A 17,456-nucleotide genomic window follows, 5' to 3' on the forward strand; every position below is an offset into this window, starting at 1 on the left:
CTGTAGTGTGTCTATGTAAGACTGCAAGCCTTTCGATTGGGATTGCTTATTACAAAGATCATTTAGTATTTTTTTTCTTAACAAATAAAATATATATGGGACCTTGTATTATCTAATTCTAAAGTCTCTAGATTTAGAGGAAAGCAGGGACCAAACACCACCAAAGTAACGGTCAGCGCCTGTAACCAATACAGTGAGGGTTGGCTGTCCTGGGTTCAGCTCTTGTCTCGGGCAAGCTGTTCTTTCAACTGCAATTGGCATCTGTATACAGGGCTGGCTGTCTTGCCGTGATAAAGTCTTAATTGCTGGCTAGGCGTAAAATAACAATTACCCCCCCCCCCACACACACACACACACTACCTCCCGCGAAGGGTGGACATAAAAAGGGGCTGTTTTGTGTGTAAATAATTATAAGCTTCTTCAACAACATACGTCTGACGAGCTGGAAGTCGATGGAGATAAATTGTTCCATCTGCAGTCATGTCACTGCTATTCTGACCTACACAGCAGTAGTGGCATCTGTGGTTTTTGTTTCACCCACTGTCACCACATCTTTCTAAAGTACTTCACTATGCCATGGGGCCCGGAAGCTGCAAGTCCTCAGCGCGAGATGCAAAACGAACTTCGCCCTTCCTCCTCCCTCAAAATGACAAGGAACACTGCTTCCATGGTTCAAACTACATATATAGCTTTGCCCTCCCAGCCTCCTCCACAATATCGGGAATACCCTGTATGACGAATCCTCCACCATTTGCAAGGAGTTCATCGCTAGAAATAAGGTCAGTAGATCAATACTCAGGAGTCACGAGTATATTCACGGGTGCACGAGGTGTAAAACACCGGACGAGTTGTGATTAGTTGGGGTGTATTACAGATTGCATAGTTATATATTTTGTTGTAGTAGTGTCGGTAAATCTTAGAGCAGCCATCGCTATAAAGGGTTAGTTCACAGCGACACAATGGCAATAGTAATCTGATACAATTATATATATAGACATGTCGATTATAGAAAATACACACACACAAGCCACGGTATTATAGTTAACACACACTGATGAATGATTTTTAGCATTTGTAAAACAAAAGCTATGTTTTACTTTCGACAGCTGCATACTCAAAAAGGGTGTGCTGGTGTGTGTGTATATAAAATAACACTCATGGCGATAGCTTGTTACAAAATACATCAGATCTTATTTGTCTGATTTATCAGTGTTTTTGTCTTTTTTTTTACATTGTTTTATATTTGTGTACATCAACAGTATCTAGAGATCATGCTCTCACTGTCAACACTTAAGATAAGTTGGAGACATGGACAGAATAGGAAGGAGAAATTGTGCAGACAAGTAATAAAAGACAAACATAGAAGACACAGTGAGGAATCATGGAAAAAACATTAAGGATGGAGAGTGTCATAAATTAGCAGACAGATGAGCAGATAGATTACTCAACTGACTATAAATCACAGCAATTGACAGCTATATGTTGATTGGAGAAACTGGTAATGGTCATGGAACAGATTTGTTCCACAATAATATTTATATGTATATAAATACATATTTACTGCCATACATAAATGCAAAATGAAATGCAGACACATTTTGAATACTCGCAGATTAAACACAAGGACAGTCAAAAAATTTAGTTTCCAAAGTCACAAATGCTCAAAATGGTCATCAACAAAAGATAAGCTGTATCTCTTCTCATCATAAATAAGATCTTTAGTTTCATTCGAACATATTTCAAGTTTTCTATTTGCCAGTAGAAATGCAAACTTCATTTGCATCGCTCAGTTTCAGTTACATAAATGACATATGTCTTTAAATGTAGTTCATTTATTCTGTTGAAGATATGCAACAGATTAGGATTGCCACAAACAAATTTTAGGGAGACACATTTTACAAGAGAAGAGTAAACCAAAACACAGATATATATTTCCTGGCACTATGTAGTAGAATGATAGGCATATATAGCTAGACATACAAGAATATAATGATCATTGCAATAATTTTCTTTAACAGGATGACATAGAAATGGTTGCTACTCATTTTCCATCTCAGAACTTGTGGCCACTTCTGTGGAAGCAACTGTTTTTTATCTTCAGTCTTTATAGATTCTCCAGTGCACAAGGTATCTTGACAGTTTCGTGTAACATATTTTGTTACTTACAGATTGTCTGTAAAAATAGAAAATAGCAGTTGATTTGAACAGACTAAAGCATCGGTATGTTTCCATTTTATAAGCGCAAAAGCTCATCTTTTCATTAATGTCCTTTCCCCTACACACAGACAAACAGGTACAAACAAAGAATTTAAAGAATGTGTATGTAATTTTCTGTCCCTGTCACAGCATAATCTATAACTGCATGTAATATCATAAGTTTCCTTGATTTATATATTTTCCAGTGTTAAGACATTGTTCTCTTATATTGTTTTATATCTAATTCTTAGTCATGGTAATGTTTACACCTAAAAATGAAATCTAGGTTCTGCTTAAATGATATGCAGTTAAAACTCTTCAAGTAAGGCTACACTTGAACTCCACAGGCAAGCATTAATGAATTTGTTTTGGGAACATTCCTAACACTAATATGTTGTTATCTAAGACCATACAATTGTAGACAGATATTTTTCAGAGACCTAGAACTAGTTACTTTCTTATCAAATAACTATTACAAATTTAGGTTTCAGGTTTTTATATAGTTATGTATTAATATATCACATACACAGATTATATAAACAATATTTATTGTTCCATTTTTAATATCATTTCAGATAACAGCACAACTTGTGGTGTTCCATGGGTTGAACCATTGGCTGATACATCCATCACCTGCCACTTGCCTACAAATGTCAATCAGCTAAATGCTTTTTTCGGTGTCTCTTTCGAGAGTGATAAAGAAAAGAAAAGCCAAGGTGTGAAGATGACTAATTCTTATGCTATTCTTATCGCCATGATATTGATGAGGATAACTATTTTTCTGTGTATGGGCAACAAATTTTTCCAATAAATTGGTTATAACTTTGAGATAATATTTTTAGGAAATTTTAACTTTAAACTTAACAAATCAGAAATTCTTAGACTAACAGCTTTATATATTCACATCATATTTTGCAGACATTTTGGACTGTGGATGGCACCCAGGAAAGATGGTCTGTTCTATTTACAGACCTGGATACAAATACGATAACACAACACATGTGTCTAACAAATTCTCCTTGGAGATTTTACAAGCTTCTGCAGAACACATTGGAACTTACAAATGTTTTCTTGTTAACATACACACTAAAAATAACAAGCCATGTGAATTCAGGGTAAAAGTAGGTAAGAAATGCTAAAATGTCTGCTTACCATATTACTTTTGCAATTTTTTAAAAAGTGCTTTCTGAGAAGGTCATTACAATAATTATGCAGACTGTTATTACCTTATAAATCAAGCCCAGTGTAGTAAGATGTGTGTTTGTGCATAATGGTAGTGAATACCAATGCAAACCCACCCTGTTCACCTGGTGCCAACCACCTTTTATCTACAGAAAGCTGAAGGCTACAGTTTGTTGCTGAATTTCACTTCAGGAACTGTTTATCAACTAATGATGTTTATTCCCCACATTTTGAAATTTTATTAGTAGTAAAAAAAAATCACTGTGCAAAACAAATCATAATTTAGGAAGGTAACTGAAGAAAGAACAAATGATAGAGTTGAGTGAAGGAGAGAAGAGAGCAAATGAACAAGTGCAGGGCTTGTGTAGTGTCTTGCTGTACCATGATTTTGGTCTTCCCATTCAGTAGATGCTGGTTTCTCCACCTTTCCTATTTCCTGCATAGTCAGGAAAATAAGTCATCATCGAGGCATTTTATTGCATTATTTTTTCCCCTTCTCTCTAAATGTCATGCTCCATCCCTTACTTCCCATTATTCTTAAGAAGATGTTGACTTTAATAAATGGACATAAAGAACCCATCAGGTGTCTTCATATGAGTGAATCACTACTTTACTACATTACGCCACATATGCCAAATATTCAAGGTAAAAAGCTTGATTCAGACATTTTCACTTTTCTAGAAGAAATCTCTATTACCAGCAACGATTTTTCAGTTTATTTTGTCCCATATCCATATTTTACTTGAAAATAAAAGACTAACAGGTTAGGAATAAGAGTGAAAAAAGTCTCTGACACTCATTCATATTTATATTTTTTTTAAAGATTTTACCTAACAAAAATATGTGGAAAAATCATACAGGTGAGCATCTCTGTTCAAATTAAAACTTAGCAATCAAATCACAGGTGAAGATTTTGTAATAGAAATCAACCTGGATTACATTAGTAAGTTGGCTATTTCTTCTTGTTTCTAATCAGCCCCAGTGGAGCATAGGGCCACAAACTTGGCTATTTACTTTGCTATAAATGTACAGACACGTGAAGTAGCCTACACACTTGATTATTTTCCCCTTTCTTGGAATTAACCACTCGCAAGAGTACCTTGTCCTAGATCAAATCTATTAGTGTATATTTTAGATAGTGCACCTAATATGTTTTCAAATATTTCTTGTATGTAAATGTAGGTTTTATAAAGTGTACCTAATATATTTTCAAATATTTCTTGTGTATGAATGCAGCCCTGAAGACAAGTACATGCATTTAGACTTGTGGGCTCTATGCATGTCAATCTCTTGATCAGCAACATTCTTAAGACATTATTTTTATTTTTTTTTCCTGCCTTTAATCATGATTAAATTAAACTACAAATAGGGAGTTTGGTCAAATGAAAGTTTAAAATTTAATGAAATTGTTGGAAAACATTTTACTATGTTTCAGTGGGGAAAACTATGTGCGTAATTTCATCCCAGGAATCAAAGACAAGAACATCACTAACATGTTACTACCCAGAAGACCTCAACAAGACAAGAACAAACTTCACTGTCTACCATTACTCCAGAACTGGCTCAGCAGGTACTTTGAACTACAATTGTTCCTTTTTTGGTATTTTTTCATATTATAAAAAATAATATGAACCAGAGGCTTTTTCAGATTTATGATGCTTAAGGTGTAATTTTCAACACTTCTTATAATGAATTGTGAACGAGATGTTCAATGCACTTGCTACAGAAACTACCAAAATTCCACTCAGTCTGATTTGCCATACTCAGAATAAAATATGCACCACCTTTCCAGAAAAGAATTAGTGTTTGACCTCAGCACATAAGAATGACAGCCAAATATTCGCCTTCATCAGAATGGTATAAAAAAAGTGTAGCTTGTTTATTTCTTTCTCTTTATAATCTTTCAAATTTTCACATGTCACCTGCATCAGAAGTTATCATGGCTTGTGAATGGAAGGGAGACAACTTGACTTGTATTATCAGCCATGGCTACGAGTTTGATGACAGAGTGTCCGACTATCTTACTCTCAAGATCCCTATGGCCTTGGAGAGTCTTGAAGGGGCGTACAGCTGTCACATTTCGGGTGCTCGGCTTCTGCATTATGACCTCTGCACCGTCACACCTGAGAAAAGTGATGGCATGTATCAAAATAAAAAGTTTTCATTCACATATTTAAACTCCATCTAATTATATATCCCTTGGGACAGAGAACAAGAGATTACACAATCATCACAATTATTAATTCAATCAATATACAACAAATGATTATAACAAATCAGGAGTTCAGATTTTCACCAGACAGCAAAATACATTATTAACTGTTAACTCATGTACTCCATAGACAACAAGTAATAACAACAAATAATTAACACGATAGAGGTAAACATACTTCAGGGCACACATCACAACACATGATAAAACACATTTCATGATTCAGTGGTTGTTGCCCTTTAGGCTGAGATTCCCGATTGCTGCATAAATAAAGCAGCATCTAAAACAATTATACATTTAGGAAAGATAATCTGTTTCTGAAGGAGCTGTAAAGCTTTACAAGTGGCATTTAAAAGGTGGTTATATTTGAGCACAGTGTTGTTCTTTTCTGTTCAAGCTGTGAACTCAACTTGCCAGATCCCAAGTGTTGAAGAGGCTGAACCTACTGCACTGACATGCAAATTCAGTGTTGATGTTAATAGGACTAAAAGTAACTTCACAGTGGTCCATCATAGTGATGGAAACAGTACAGGTAATGTTGACCAAATACAACTGCATTTTACAAATATAAAGCAAACCTGGGGAACTGATAAGGCCTTTTTAACACCATAATTAAATCTAAGCAAAAGTAAGCTTCCTCAGCCTTTCCATTAATTAATTTATGGTAAGACACGTAAGGCTCTTTCATGCTGTTTACTGAGAATTCTGCAAAATCAGCTCCATTTGTTTGAGTATTAATAAAGTATTATATTCCATTATCATTTATAAACAGAAAGGTAGAGGGGATGAGAGCATTAGGAACATGTTTTTTCCAGCTCTTGTGTGTTATTCCACAAGGCCTTTCTTTGTCACCCAACATTTGTCTTAAATCCTCTTTTTCAAACTTTTTGATCTTGTTGTTTATTGAAACCACCTTCTGTGTTATATTAGCTGTAGCCATCATCAACTGCACTTGGCTAGGAGATCATCTGACCTGTGACACCGCTCAGGGATATCAGTTTAACAACACTGTTACAGATGATGTCATCATCCAAGTACCACAATCATCACACAATCACAGTGGAATGTATGCTTGCTATGTGATGGGTACTGTTAGCAGAAGTTTTGAGCCTTGTGAATTTAACATCCGGCCAGGTGATTGCAAGTCTATATTTCTTGATAGAAATTATTTTACAGGTTGATTCATCCTCGGTGATTACATCATAGCATCAAATAAATAAATAGCAAATAATAGTTTACAATGTAATATCATTTGGTTTATTGTGAGACATTAAACTTCATTTTAAGGAATTAATTTAAATACTTTCCTATTACATTTTGTTTTCCTTTTGTATTACTTTGTATTTTCTTCTTTACTGCAGCAACAACCTCCTTTTGTAATATTTCAAGTGTTCAAGAGATGGAAGCAAGGACACTGACGTGTACATTTAATGTTGATATTAACATGACGAAAAGGAACTTTGCTGTCGTCCATCTTGGTGGTCAAGACAGAAAAGGTGATGCTTAAAGCAAACATTAATATTTAGATTAATATTTGTCAGTTTTCCTTATCTCAGATGCCTCGATCTCTCTCTCTCCCCTTCTCTTAGTCTTGTTATCTCTCATACATTTTAAACTAATGACTTACTAAATTTAAGTGCATTTTAACTACCTGTATCTGCAAATATTTTGTAGTCTATTTTCTGACTGCAGTATTTGTATTTATTTATTTTCAAGGACAAGAACCAGATTGCTAAAGCTAATTCAGGTTTATCAGCATGAAAAAGGAAATATTATAGTTTTTTTTTTTAACATGACCATGGCAGAACTACATTTTCTTGGAACCAGTTAGTAAGCATGTAATGTCTAGCCATTTACTTGATAGTTGAGCTTTATTTGGCAGTCGTTATAATGCCTACACAAAGATTCTAAAAGTAATTTGATATCACATCTTGATATTTTCTGAAAGAATTTTGTATGTCCACAGAACTTAGGTGTATTACTGTGTAGTAGTGTACGCATGCCATTACACAGCCCATGCATGGGTATGGGGATGACCAGTTATTGGTATATTTCATACTGTTTGGCTGTTTAGTAGGTGCTGATGTCATAAATTGCACCTGGATGAATGAGCAACTGAACTGCACCACAGCCCCAGGATACGAGTTCAACAAAACAGTCACAGATCACTTCAGCATGAAAATATCACAAATTTCCAATGAACACAGTGGCATATACACTTGCCATGTTCTGGGCTCTAGGATAAATGGATTTAAACCTTGCGAACTTATCATTACACCTGGTGGAGATACAGGTAGATCTACAGGTAAAGATGATCCTTTAAGACAACTGTCTCTTTAATAACAGCGTTGTGCACTTTTGATAATGATTTATTAATTGTAATATATCGCTTATTTTAATTGTCTCTTTAATAACAGTGTTGTGCATTTTTTATAATGATTTATTAATTGTAATATTTCACTCATTTTGTCTTTTCACATACAGTATACTTTCAACAAGACAAAATGTACATAATTATTTTTGCATGTCAAAATTCAAAAGAAATTAAAAATAGATTAAACTTTGACTTCAGTTTCAGATCAATTCTTCCTTCATTATTTACTAATAGCTGTTGGTGTCATCCTCATGTGCATCCCTCTGAGTCTTATCATAGTAATAATCGTTATGAGAATGAAGAATACATCACATATAAATGAAAGGTAACAATCACAGTTTGTCTCCTTTTCTTTCCTCTTTGTCGTTCATTTGTGTTTCATAAGAATAGACATATTAATATGTCTCTTAAAGATACTTATTTATCAATCAGCCAAGTAGTCAGCTGCTCATTCTGCAGAGCACTGTTACTGTATTATACAGTATTCAGAAATGTGACAGTATTAGACAGTATCTTAGTACTGTATTCAACACTATGACAGTATTGCACAGTAGTTGTAATATCTAAAGTTTTGTGTGCAGCCCCACTCTTTAAAGAAAATAAAGTAGTAAACTCTAGTCTGTACAGGTTAGGGCTTTGAAAGTAGTACTGTGAGTACAATAATTTTCCCCAAACCTGACAATGCAGAGACAGGCCGGGCATATAGAACTGATGAAGACTTTTCTGTTTCAGAAATAGGTTGCCTAATGAGGAGCACATGTCTGCACAATCCTTGGCTCCTCATCCAGTCAGGTATTATCTGTTTGCTAATGTTTATGTTTCTGTTTGGTTGCCTGTGGGTTTGCTTGATGTCTTTCCCACATGAGGAAATGAGTTTTACAAATCTGATTAATAATAAGAAAAAAGAGCTTCCTCTTATTATTGCAGAACAATCTCCAGACCACAGAGTAAGTCAGATTCACATTCAATCTCAGAAACGATAGTGCAACTCATTTTCCAAAAAGTCACTCTAAACAGAAAAAAAAACTAAGAAAGCAGAAGCAAAAATCATAGTTTCACATCCAAGCACCTCTTTGGACCATTTTCAATACCACAGAGAGATGCAAACTACAAAAACAAGAGAGAACAAATTGCAGATGCAAATTTACCACAATAGCCACAGACCGTCTCCTAGTCTATTCAGGCTTGTGAACGTGTCACCTCTGTAACATCAACCGGCTCACGGTTAACGCCAGCTCTACCCACGACAGTGTTGACTGTGTTTATTATTGGGGTGAGACTGGGAAAACTACACACATTGAATGTCAGAGCTCACTAACTCATAAACCATCATACTCTTAACATAAAATTCACAGAATAATGTAACAGGGCAATTACGTTATGAACGATATCAATAATTATATTTATAAGTATGTAAAACTTCATAGTAGTCTAAACTATAGAGACAATGTTGCATCAAGAATTTGGCAACCAGTTCAGTTTAACACCAGTGCTGACTTGGCAGGCTTCCTGAACCTTAAAAGCAAGAAAGAAAAAAAAAAAACCGCCTCCCTCGCCTACCATAACTCCTTACCTCTTCTCGCCCTGTATATCCCAGACCCTCCCCCATGGTGCAAAATTGTCTTTAGCTGGAATCACTTTTCTCTGTTAAACACAACAGCAGAAAGACACTCTTCTCTAGCATTGTTTAAACAATATCTTTTTTCCTCATTACTTCCTTCATTACCTTTTTAGCTGTTTCCTTTTCTTTTTGACTCATTTACAGCGAAGACATAGATAATGTTGATGAAAGCACTCCCATGATACAAAGGGAACATGGTGGTAGGGATCATGAAACTTGTGAAAGTTCTGTTGATGAGGGCATGGTCAGGAATCCAACGGAAATTGTAGACACAAATCAAAAAGCATATCAAGAACAAGACATTGGAAGGCACTCGTCAATACAGTCAGAAGTAGATGAAGGAAGGAATCATCGGACATTTCCACAAAGTGGATCTCGAAATAAGGACACGCAACCGTCATCTAATGGAGATTTAACAGGAAATGATAAAACACAAGATGGTCTTCGTAGGCACTCACCCGTTCAGTCAGATGCACATGAAGAAGCAGGGAATCAGACATCTCTACAAAGTGACAATCTTGACACACAACCACCAGCTAAAGGAAATCGTAAGGCATCTTTGGAAAGTGAAGCTATTGGGAAAATGATGTCAGTGACTTCACAAAAGAAGGTAAGAAGCCAGTATACACAAAAATTACACTAAGAAAAGCGAAGAAAACAAATGTTTTATCAATTATACGTAAGATAGAAGTCAATGTCGTGAAGGCCAGAGATCACTTATGGCTTACGGAAGATAGAAGAACTCAGTCTGTGGGTTCTTTACGATTTACGCACTACTGTCAGTCACGATTCCTGTGCTGGCACAGCTCTGAACAATATTAGTTATATTAATTATAGCATGATGCAGTATAAAATGTGTAAATGTGAGCAATATTCAATGGAAATTATTTATTTTCTCCAATGTCACATTACACATCTTTTTCCCTTTTTTTTCTTTGTTAAAGCGAGGCACTGTTACTAGCAAATACATGTATATTATGAAGTTCACTTTCGTAGTCACAGTTCTATTTATATAAGCATATATGTTTTCATGCAAAGTATTCTTATTTTCATCATAGAAAAAAAGTCGCCAAAAGAAAAATGTTACAACCGAGGAGTGTTTGTTGCCTATCACAGATACCGAAGCTGCTCTTCTTGCTATGAAAAGTTAGTCCAACTTTTATGACAGTAAACATACTTTCATTTTAGGAATATATTGAAAGTATTATTCTTCTTGGGTTTTTTTTCTCTTGCTCTTCTTGTTCATCATCTCCACCTTTGCCTCTACCAAAACTAACATAGACATCAGACTAGAGATGTGCATATCTAGAGTTTTGTTTATATTTACTTTTGAGGGATCATGAAAATCATTGACTTCATGACTATTGGCTTTCATATCGATGATACTTTAGACAGTCTGAATAGTAAGTTTCTATAAGCTGTATTCATAAGATTTTCTTATAAATGCAATGTTAATGTGGGTGTAACATGCAATATATAGCATGCATTTTTTGTGTATATTTATATTGTTGCAGTTACCCACATCACACAGAATCCTGAAAACAAGGTCTGTGGACATGAATAAACAAACTATTATAAGATAAGAATTTTCTTATAAAAGAGGAACAGTATAAAATAAACGTTCATGGCAATTTTTGCTAATTAAATTGGAAACGATGAAAGAGGAAAACTTACCTTCAATTTTTTTTTAAAGAGATAATACATTAACTCAGTAAGTTATAATGGAACAGACTCTACGAGTCATCTTCTAACGTACAAAGCTGATAGGAACATGTAGCTTGACATTCAAATCGTGTCTTCAGGACGCCTTTTGTTGACTTTTAAAGAACTTTATGATGCAAGAATAGTTAGCCTCAAATGTTACTAAAGAACTAATAAAATGAAAAATGTATTCTTTTATTGAATTTTTTCTGACCAGAAAACCATCTTAGAACAGCTCCACAAAGATTGGCTAGAGTGGGTTGAGGCCACGTTCCCTGATCTCGACTCTCGTTCTTACTTTCTGCCTCCTGTCTACTTCAACCGCGTGCCGAGGACCTTACAGTCCATTGTTGGTCAAGATGTACTGATGCTTCATTCAACATCGGAACATCCTGCTGCAGTTGCTGCTGCTGCTGCTGCTGCTGCTCAGATGTCGTTTCGCGTTCAGGAGAGTGACTTAAGAGACGATGCAGCCAGGCAGCGTGTGCTTTTCTGTCTGCAAGAAATGTTTAAATTCAGCAGAGAAGGTTTGTTTGCAATAAGTCAGCTTCGTTTCGAAGATTACCTGAATGGAGCTCGCTCCTTTGCCGAGGCTGTCGAGATACCTTTACCGCACAAAACAGGAATCTTTGGCATTCTTCTCATCCATCAGAATTACGGCGTCGTTGTCTGCGAAGTGAAATCGTTGGGCCTTAATTTATCTTCGAATGAAATAAACAATCAGATCAAGAAAAAACTACAACAATGTGTCTCACAGCTGGACAAGGCGGAGGCCATGTTGTCTCACCTGGTGTCCGACATCGCTCCCGGTCTGCGCATCACTAAGACCATCGCTTTCCCCAACCTCACGACTCACCAGGTGCAACAGGCCATACTAAACGACGACAAGCTGAATCAGGTAAGGTTAATCTGATCAACTTTATCAAAAATAAAATTCGTGTTAGGATATTCGACGAAAACAAGTACGAATTTTTTTTTTCTAAAACCATGAAAAGTCCTTGTATTTGCACCTATACTTCATACTTAGGTGTTCTTCATGTAAGCTGCAGCAAACACTAGAGTTTCAATATGCTAACGATTCATTGCTCTGACAGTGACTTGGCCATGATGAAACTACAAAAAATGAGTCTCGGACCTCTTTCTTTAAAAATTGTAATACCAAAGGAAGTGAAGCTCCGGTCGCCATCATCATGAAGGAGTTGTATCTTTAGAAATCAAATATTCAAGCTTCTAGTAAACTTCAGTCCACTTAATATGAAGGTTTGCAGTTGCATGAGTTTTATTTTTATGGTATGTTACATTATTTTTGAACAGGACCTGAGTACATGCCTAAGAACAACAGACTGCAACAATGTCGCTGGCCTTTTCCTCACATCTGATCAGTTGTCTGACCCCACGACACCGTGGGATGTCAGTAGCGAAGTGATGAAGAAACTTGAGAACTGGTGGCAGAATCTTGTAACGGCTGATGGACATGACAGTCACATGTCCAGTGACATTTACAAGAAACTGATGACCAGGTGAGTGTTTGAATATATCGCTAGCAATAACATTTATTTTCAAAGGAAACAATCAAAGTTAATAGAAGACAATATATTCAATTTTAAAACATCCATTTTCTTAGTCTTATTGATGTACTTGAAAGTTTAATCACTTATTTCCTATGATAATTATTTGTTTACTCGATCATCATAATCATCAACATTGTTATTACTACAGATTCTGTGGTCCAGCCACTAACGTGACAGTACAATATACATCTAATAGTCGCCACTGTGTGAAGACCCTGGGTCAGGCCGTATCTTTGACAGGAGAACGCAATACTGCTGTAATAACACTCTTCCCGGAGCAAGTTCACCTGCTTAGCGAAAGATCTTCAAGACTCTTTGTGGCAGGGCCACCTGGTACAGGTAAAACCGTGGTCCTGCAGCTGAAGGGTGTGGAATGGTTGCAATACGGTGACGTGTACATTGTGAGTACGTGGGTGAGTAGTCGTGCTGCGTGTACTTTTCTGCACGATCGACTGCTGAAGCATGCTTCTTCAGACTCGACAGTCATCCTCAAGCAGTATGACTTGAAATCTGGAACAGACGTGGAGAATGCAGTGAAAGAACTGTCAGAGGCGACAGATCGAAAACCCCTGATGGTCATCGCTGATGAAGTTGGACCTGATGGGTAAGTGGTGTGAAGTGTTGACTGAATACAAGGTGATTATTCAGACAGAAGTAACGATGATCTCTTAAACATACACAGGCTATTGTTCAAAAGAAACATAAAGATGTAAAAATGTTAGACAATACTCACATGCATCTTAATCTTCTTTAACTCTGTGTCAGGTCAGGGTTTAAGACTTTCTGTGAACAGCTGATGGATAAATTTCCCCATCTTCATCTCTGGGCAGCAAGTTGTTATCACGGATACTCACCGCAAGGGTGGCCAGTGGAATATTTAACCAGACCCCTCCGCTGCCCGCCGGCCGTCGTCAGGGAAGTGAAGCAGGCGAGCGAAATAGAGAAGGGCAATGTTCGGGAGTACAGTGACCGATGTGTGCCCGACCACACAGACGGCCCGCCAGTCAAGCGACTGTATCACAGAGGACAGGGTCACTCAGGTGACTTGCCAGTTGACTGTGGCAAGTGCGGTGAGGAGGTGGCCAGCTTCCTGCACAGTCTACATGTTGGAGTTGGTAGGTATCGGCTTAACTTATTGCAGATTGTACTGACATCCTATAAAATAACCAATCACCTGCTGCTTTATTCTTATTGAAAAAAAAACAATGGCAAGGTCTGTGATAGAATTGAGCTGAATAATTTCATTGTATGATAAGGAATGACAGCATAGTAGAGAAAAGAAAAACAATCACAATATAACGTCATTAAAATAAGGAAAGAGACAATCTGTTATTATACGCTTTCCTATTTAACAGAAGCTAAGTAAACAGAGAGGGTTTTTTTTTCCTGACATATACGCAGACAATTTACTAGAAATGGTTTAAAAATCCGTATTGTTTACAGTTCAAACAACCTCAAATACCACCGCCATCTTCTCCAGTGGCAGTGCGGCACCACATGCTCTGAGATGGAGTGACGTGCTGGTGCTGTATCATGATGCTGTTAGTGACAGTGCTGGTGTAGTGACGGCACTCAGAACAGCAGGTATTCCAGTGCAGGTGAAGAGATGGATGAAGGACGATGACATCAAGGACCTAGTCTCTCCCCGCAGGGATGTGGTGTGGGTGCTTGGTGGATATCACGTTCATGGATTGGAGAGAAAGGTTGTCGTCTGCCTTGACCCAGAAGCTTCTTCCGAAAATCCTACCATGGATGTTGGATTTCGACTGCATTACATGTCCAGATGTACATCTCAGCTTGTGATTGTCTCCTCTGGTGACTAGCTATGTTAACATGAACCACTGTTTCACATCTGTCGCCTCAAATGTTTGTGTTTTGTCAGAGCTATGGGATGGACCACATTTCACTCTTCCAGCTACAACTAATATTATAGCGAATACTATTTATTTAAAAAGAATATTTTTGCTGGCATCCACTTCAGTCTATGGCAAGTATACGAGATCATGCAATTTGCACACAAAAAAATGGTATAACTACATTTTTTTTAAATTGTCAATAATTTATACAAAACATGCAAAGTATATTCAGCCAATGACAGACATATTCACTTTAGGGTTTTCCAATCCCTAGAATAAGTTACTTCAGTGTCGACAAATATTCTTTATAAAATGGACATTACATCTTGATTCTTGATGATTCGAGCAAGAGTTCTGCAGTGGGCTACACATAAAGGCGACGCGTGTTTCTCACCCTGGATGGCTCTCAAATAATTCATAGTTCATTTTCATCTCATTCTTTGCATTCTGCCTTAATTAAGGATTATCTATATTTTTGTTTTCTAATATCTTATTTTAGAGTTCCACCATTAAAGATTTGTTTATACAACTTTAACCAGGTTAATTTGCTCAGTTTATTTAATATGTGTATCAACACAAAAATGATTTTTATGCCAACAGCAAGTGCTCTTTATGTCTAAGAAAGTTCTGAGCTGCACGTGTTGGTCTGTGATTGCCATACATCTAATCGAGATTACAACAAGCTCTTCTATCTGCAATAACTTGCACAAATGAGTAGTTGTCAGTGATAGAGAGCAAATAGTCTGATTGACAGCTGTTCACATCTTCAGGATTCCTGGTCAGAAATTACATTGTAAAGAATCACGTGACCTGTGCTCCAGTGTCTTAACCTTTTTCCCTCCATCCACAAAGCACGTTGACGACCGAGTCATGAAGAATATTAAGTGTACAGCCAACAACATATTTTTATAACAATCTACACTTTTTTCATGGGAATTTTGCAATTTACAGCGTTTGTGCCTAAGTGTCACACCTTAAGCTCAAGACATTTTGAATTTGTGATCCTTTAGGCTCATGCGTCTGTGTTTCATCAGGTAATATTAACTAACATTAACTAATATTAACTAACGTGTGCAAAATATCTGAATTCGCTAGATACCAGTGTGCGTCAGCATCATTATGATTGAACAGAAGTATCGAGATCTTTCTCACCATCAAGCTTTTACTTGAGTGTTGCTGAGCCTGCCATACTGTCTACTAACATGAGAATAAAGTGTTGAGAACTGTTAATGTCACAGTCGATATTAAAAAAAATATTGTTAGTCTTTGCGTTATTGTGTTCCTTTATGTGCATCGCTATAGTTTTTTTTCCCCTTAACGTATTGCAGTCATCTTTTCTTTCATCTAACGTTCGTCTGAGTGGTCAGTAACAGCACTGCGTGTACGTTGTTTATATCGAGTGAGGTATAATAATCATGATAATAAAAAAGTTGGCAGAACTTTTTAATACGTGTTTTACAAAACGAGCTTTAATGGAGAATAATAACCAGTATGAATAACAAGGAGTGTGCTCTGTGGTCTAACTCACGCACGTTGTGTTTAGCGAGAAAATCTGCAAACGTCTCACTAACCTGCACGATCGTGGTCTAAAGATGAATCAAATTGACCTGCTTTATTCAATAGTCCATCACATCGTTACAAAATTGAAGAATATTGAGATTAAAATCAATTTTATTCAGCAGATAATATGATTAATCAATGGAGAAGGTTTTGTCATGAAATATAAATAACGCACGTTGTTTAATTAACAGACTTCATTTTGTGTATTAATGGGCCAAAGCCTTGGTCTCCTATCGTGTATTAAGATTTACTATATCTTAAATTAAAAAAAAAAATAAACAGGATTTATTCTCTCAAAACTCAAGAAATCTAGCATTTGTGTTTTCTTCTGAGTTTTAAAACAACATTCTTATTTCCGAGTTTAAAATATGCTCTGTGACTGTAATCCCGTATTACTAATAAAACAAGATGCTTCTTGTCACCAGCGAGTTATGGTCTAAGGTAAGTAACTGCTGCTGACATTGTCATGTCCCTCGTTTGGTGACCTCCCCTAGACCAAAAAAAAAAAAAATGACCTAAGGCAGCAAACAGTGAGCTAAATATGAATGACTTGAGGTCGCCAGGTCGTTGAGAGCAAAGTTTAGCATGTCAGGCTTACAAACGATGCAGTGTCACTATTTCTTTATTGTTGTACACCAAATTAAGAGAAATCTTACTGTGTATTTCACACTTGCTACACGGCTGGCCCCAGGTAACCCCTAACCCTTTTCACGATGCGAATTGTTAAAAGCAGACAGGCAGATCTACCCAAGCGGAGTTGTCAACGTCACTCAGCCTTTAATTGAGTTTTAAAACAACATTCTTATTGACCAGTTGTGGGCTCTGTACCTGTAATAGGCTGTCATCCGCTATCACTAATAGAACAGGGAGATGCTACGTGCCTACCGCGAGTTATGGTCAAAGGGAAGTAACTGCTTTTCACATTGTCATGGCTCTCTTATGGTGACCTCCCCTAGACGAATATTCACAAATGCAAATAAACACTAAAGCCAGTCAACAGTAAGCTAAATATCAATGGCGTGAGGTCGCCAGGTCATTGAGGGCAAGGCTTTGCATGTCAGGCTTACATTGTTATTTTTTTATATAACAAAGTAGGCCACTGAAGTACCAATATGTGCATTCGTATAATATTAAAAAAAGCAAATTGTGGAATGATCATTATCTAAGATTATAATAATAGTAA

General features: G+C 36.7%; 1 protein-coding gene across 8 annotated transcripts; it reads left to right on the top strand.

The window, feature by feature from the left end:
- Nucleotides 1-642: 642 nt before the first annotated feature.
- Nucleotides 643-15,975, top strand: LOC112575042. Of its 8 annotated transcripts, none has more exons than XM_025256551.1 (20): nucleotides 643-779; nucleotides 2,019-2,127; nucleotides 2,772-2,912; nucleotides 3,115-3,321; nucleotides 4,814-4,948; nucleotides 5,310-5,516; nucleotides 5,988-6,122; nucleotides 6,521-6,724; nucleotides 6,952-7,086; nucleotides 7,665-7,895; nucleotides 8,163-8,289; nucleotides 8,697-8,756; nucleotides 9,730-10,195; nucleotides 10,644-10,731; nucleotides 11,100-11,131; nucleotides 11,504-12,184; nucleotides 12,601-12,806; nucleotides 13,006-13,461; nucleotides 13,623-13,972; nucleotides 14,301-15,975. In XM_025256551.1, exons 2-20 carry the CDS (start codon nucleotides 2,031-2,033, stop codon nucleotides 14,678-14,680), a joined length of 4,338 nt encoding a protein of 1,445 aa, XP_025112336.1. In that variant the 5' UTR covers nucleotides 643-779; nucleotides 2,019-2,030; the 3' UTR covers nucleotides 14,681-15,975. The 8 variants fall into 8 exon arrangements, with proteins under 8 accessions (XP_025112336.1, XP_025112335.1, XP_025112333.1 ...); XM_025256550.1 differs by lacking the exon at nucleotides 643-779 and adding an exon at nucleotides 806-940; XM_025256548.1 differs by lacking the exon at nucleotides 643-779 and adding an exon at nucleotides 1,362-1,498.
- The last annotated feature ends 1,481 nt before the right edge of the window (nucleotides 15,976-17,456 follow it).

The sequence above is a fragment of the Pomacea canaliculata genome, linkage group LG11 (genome assembly GCF_003073045.1).
Source record: "Pomacea canaliculata isolate SZHN2017 linkage group LG11, ASM307304v1, whole genome shotgun sequence".
Taxonomy (NCBI): domain Eukaryota; kingdom Metazoa; phylum Mollusca; class Gastropoda; order Architaenioglossa; family Ampullariidae; genus Pomacea; species Pomacea canaliculata.

What these genes read in the sequence shown, in the direction of transcription:
- LOC112575042 (XM_025256551.1), top strand. Translation starts at nt 2,031, where the DNA reads ATGGTTGCTACTCATTTTCCATCTCAGAACTTGTGGCCACTTCTGTGG. An exon ending in TAAAGAAAAGAAAAGCCAAG is followed by an intron (nt 2,913 to 3,114) that starts GTGTGAAGATGA and finishes CATATTTTGCAG; the next exon opens with ACATTTTGGACTGTGGATGG. An exon ending in GATGAAGTTGGACCTGATGG is followed by an intron (nt 13,462 to 13,622) that starts GTAAGTGGTGTG and finishes ACTCTGTGTCAG; the next exon opens with GTCAGGGTTTAAGACTTTCT.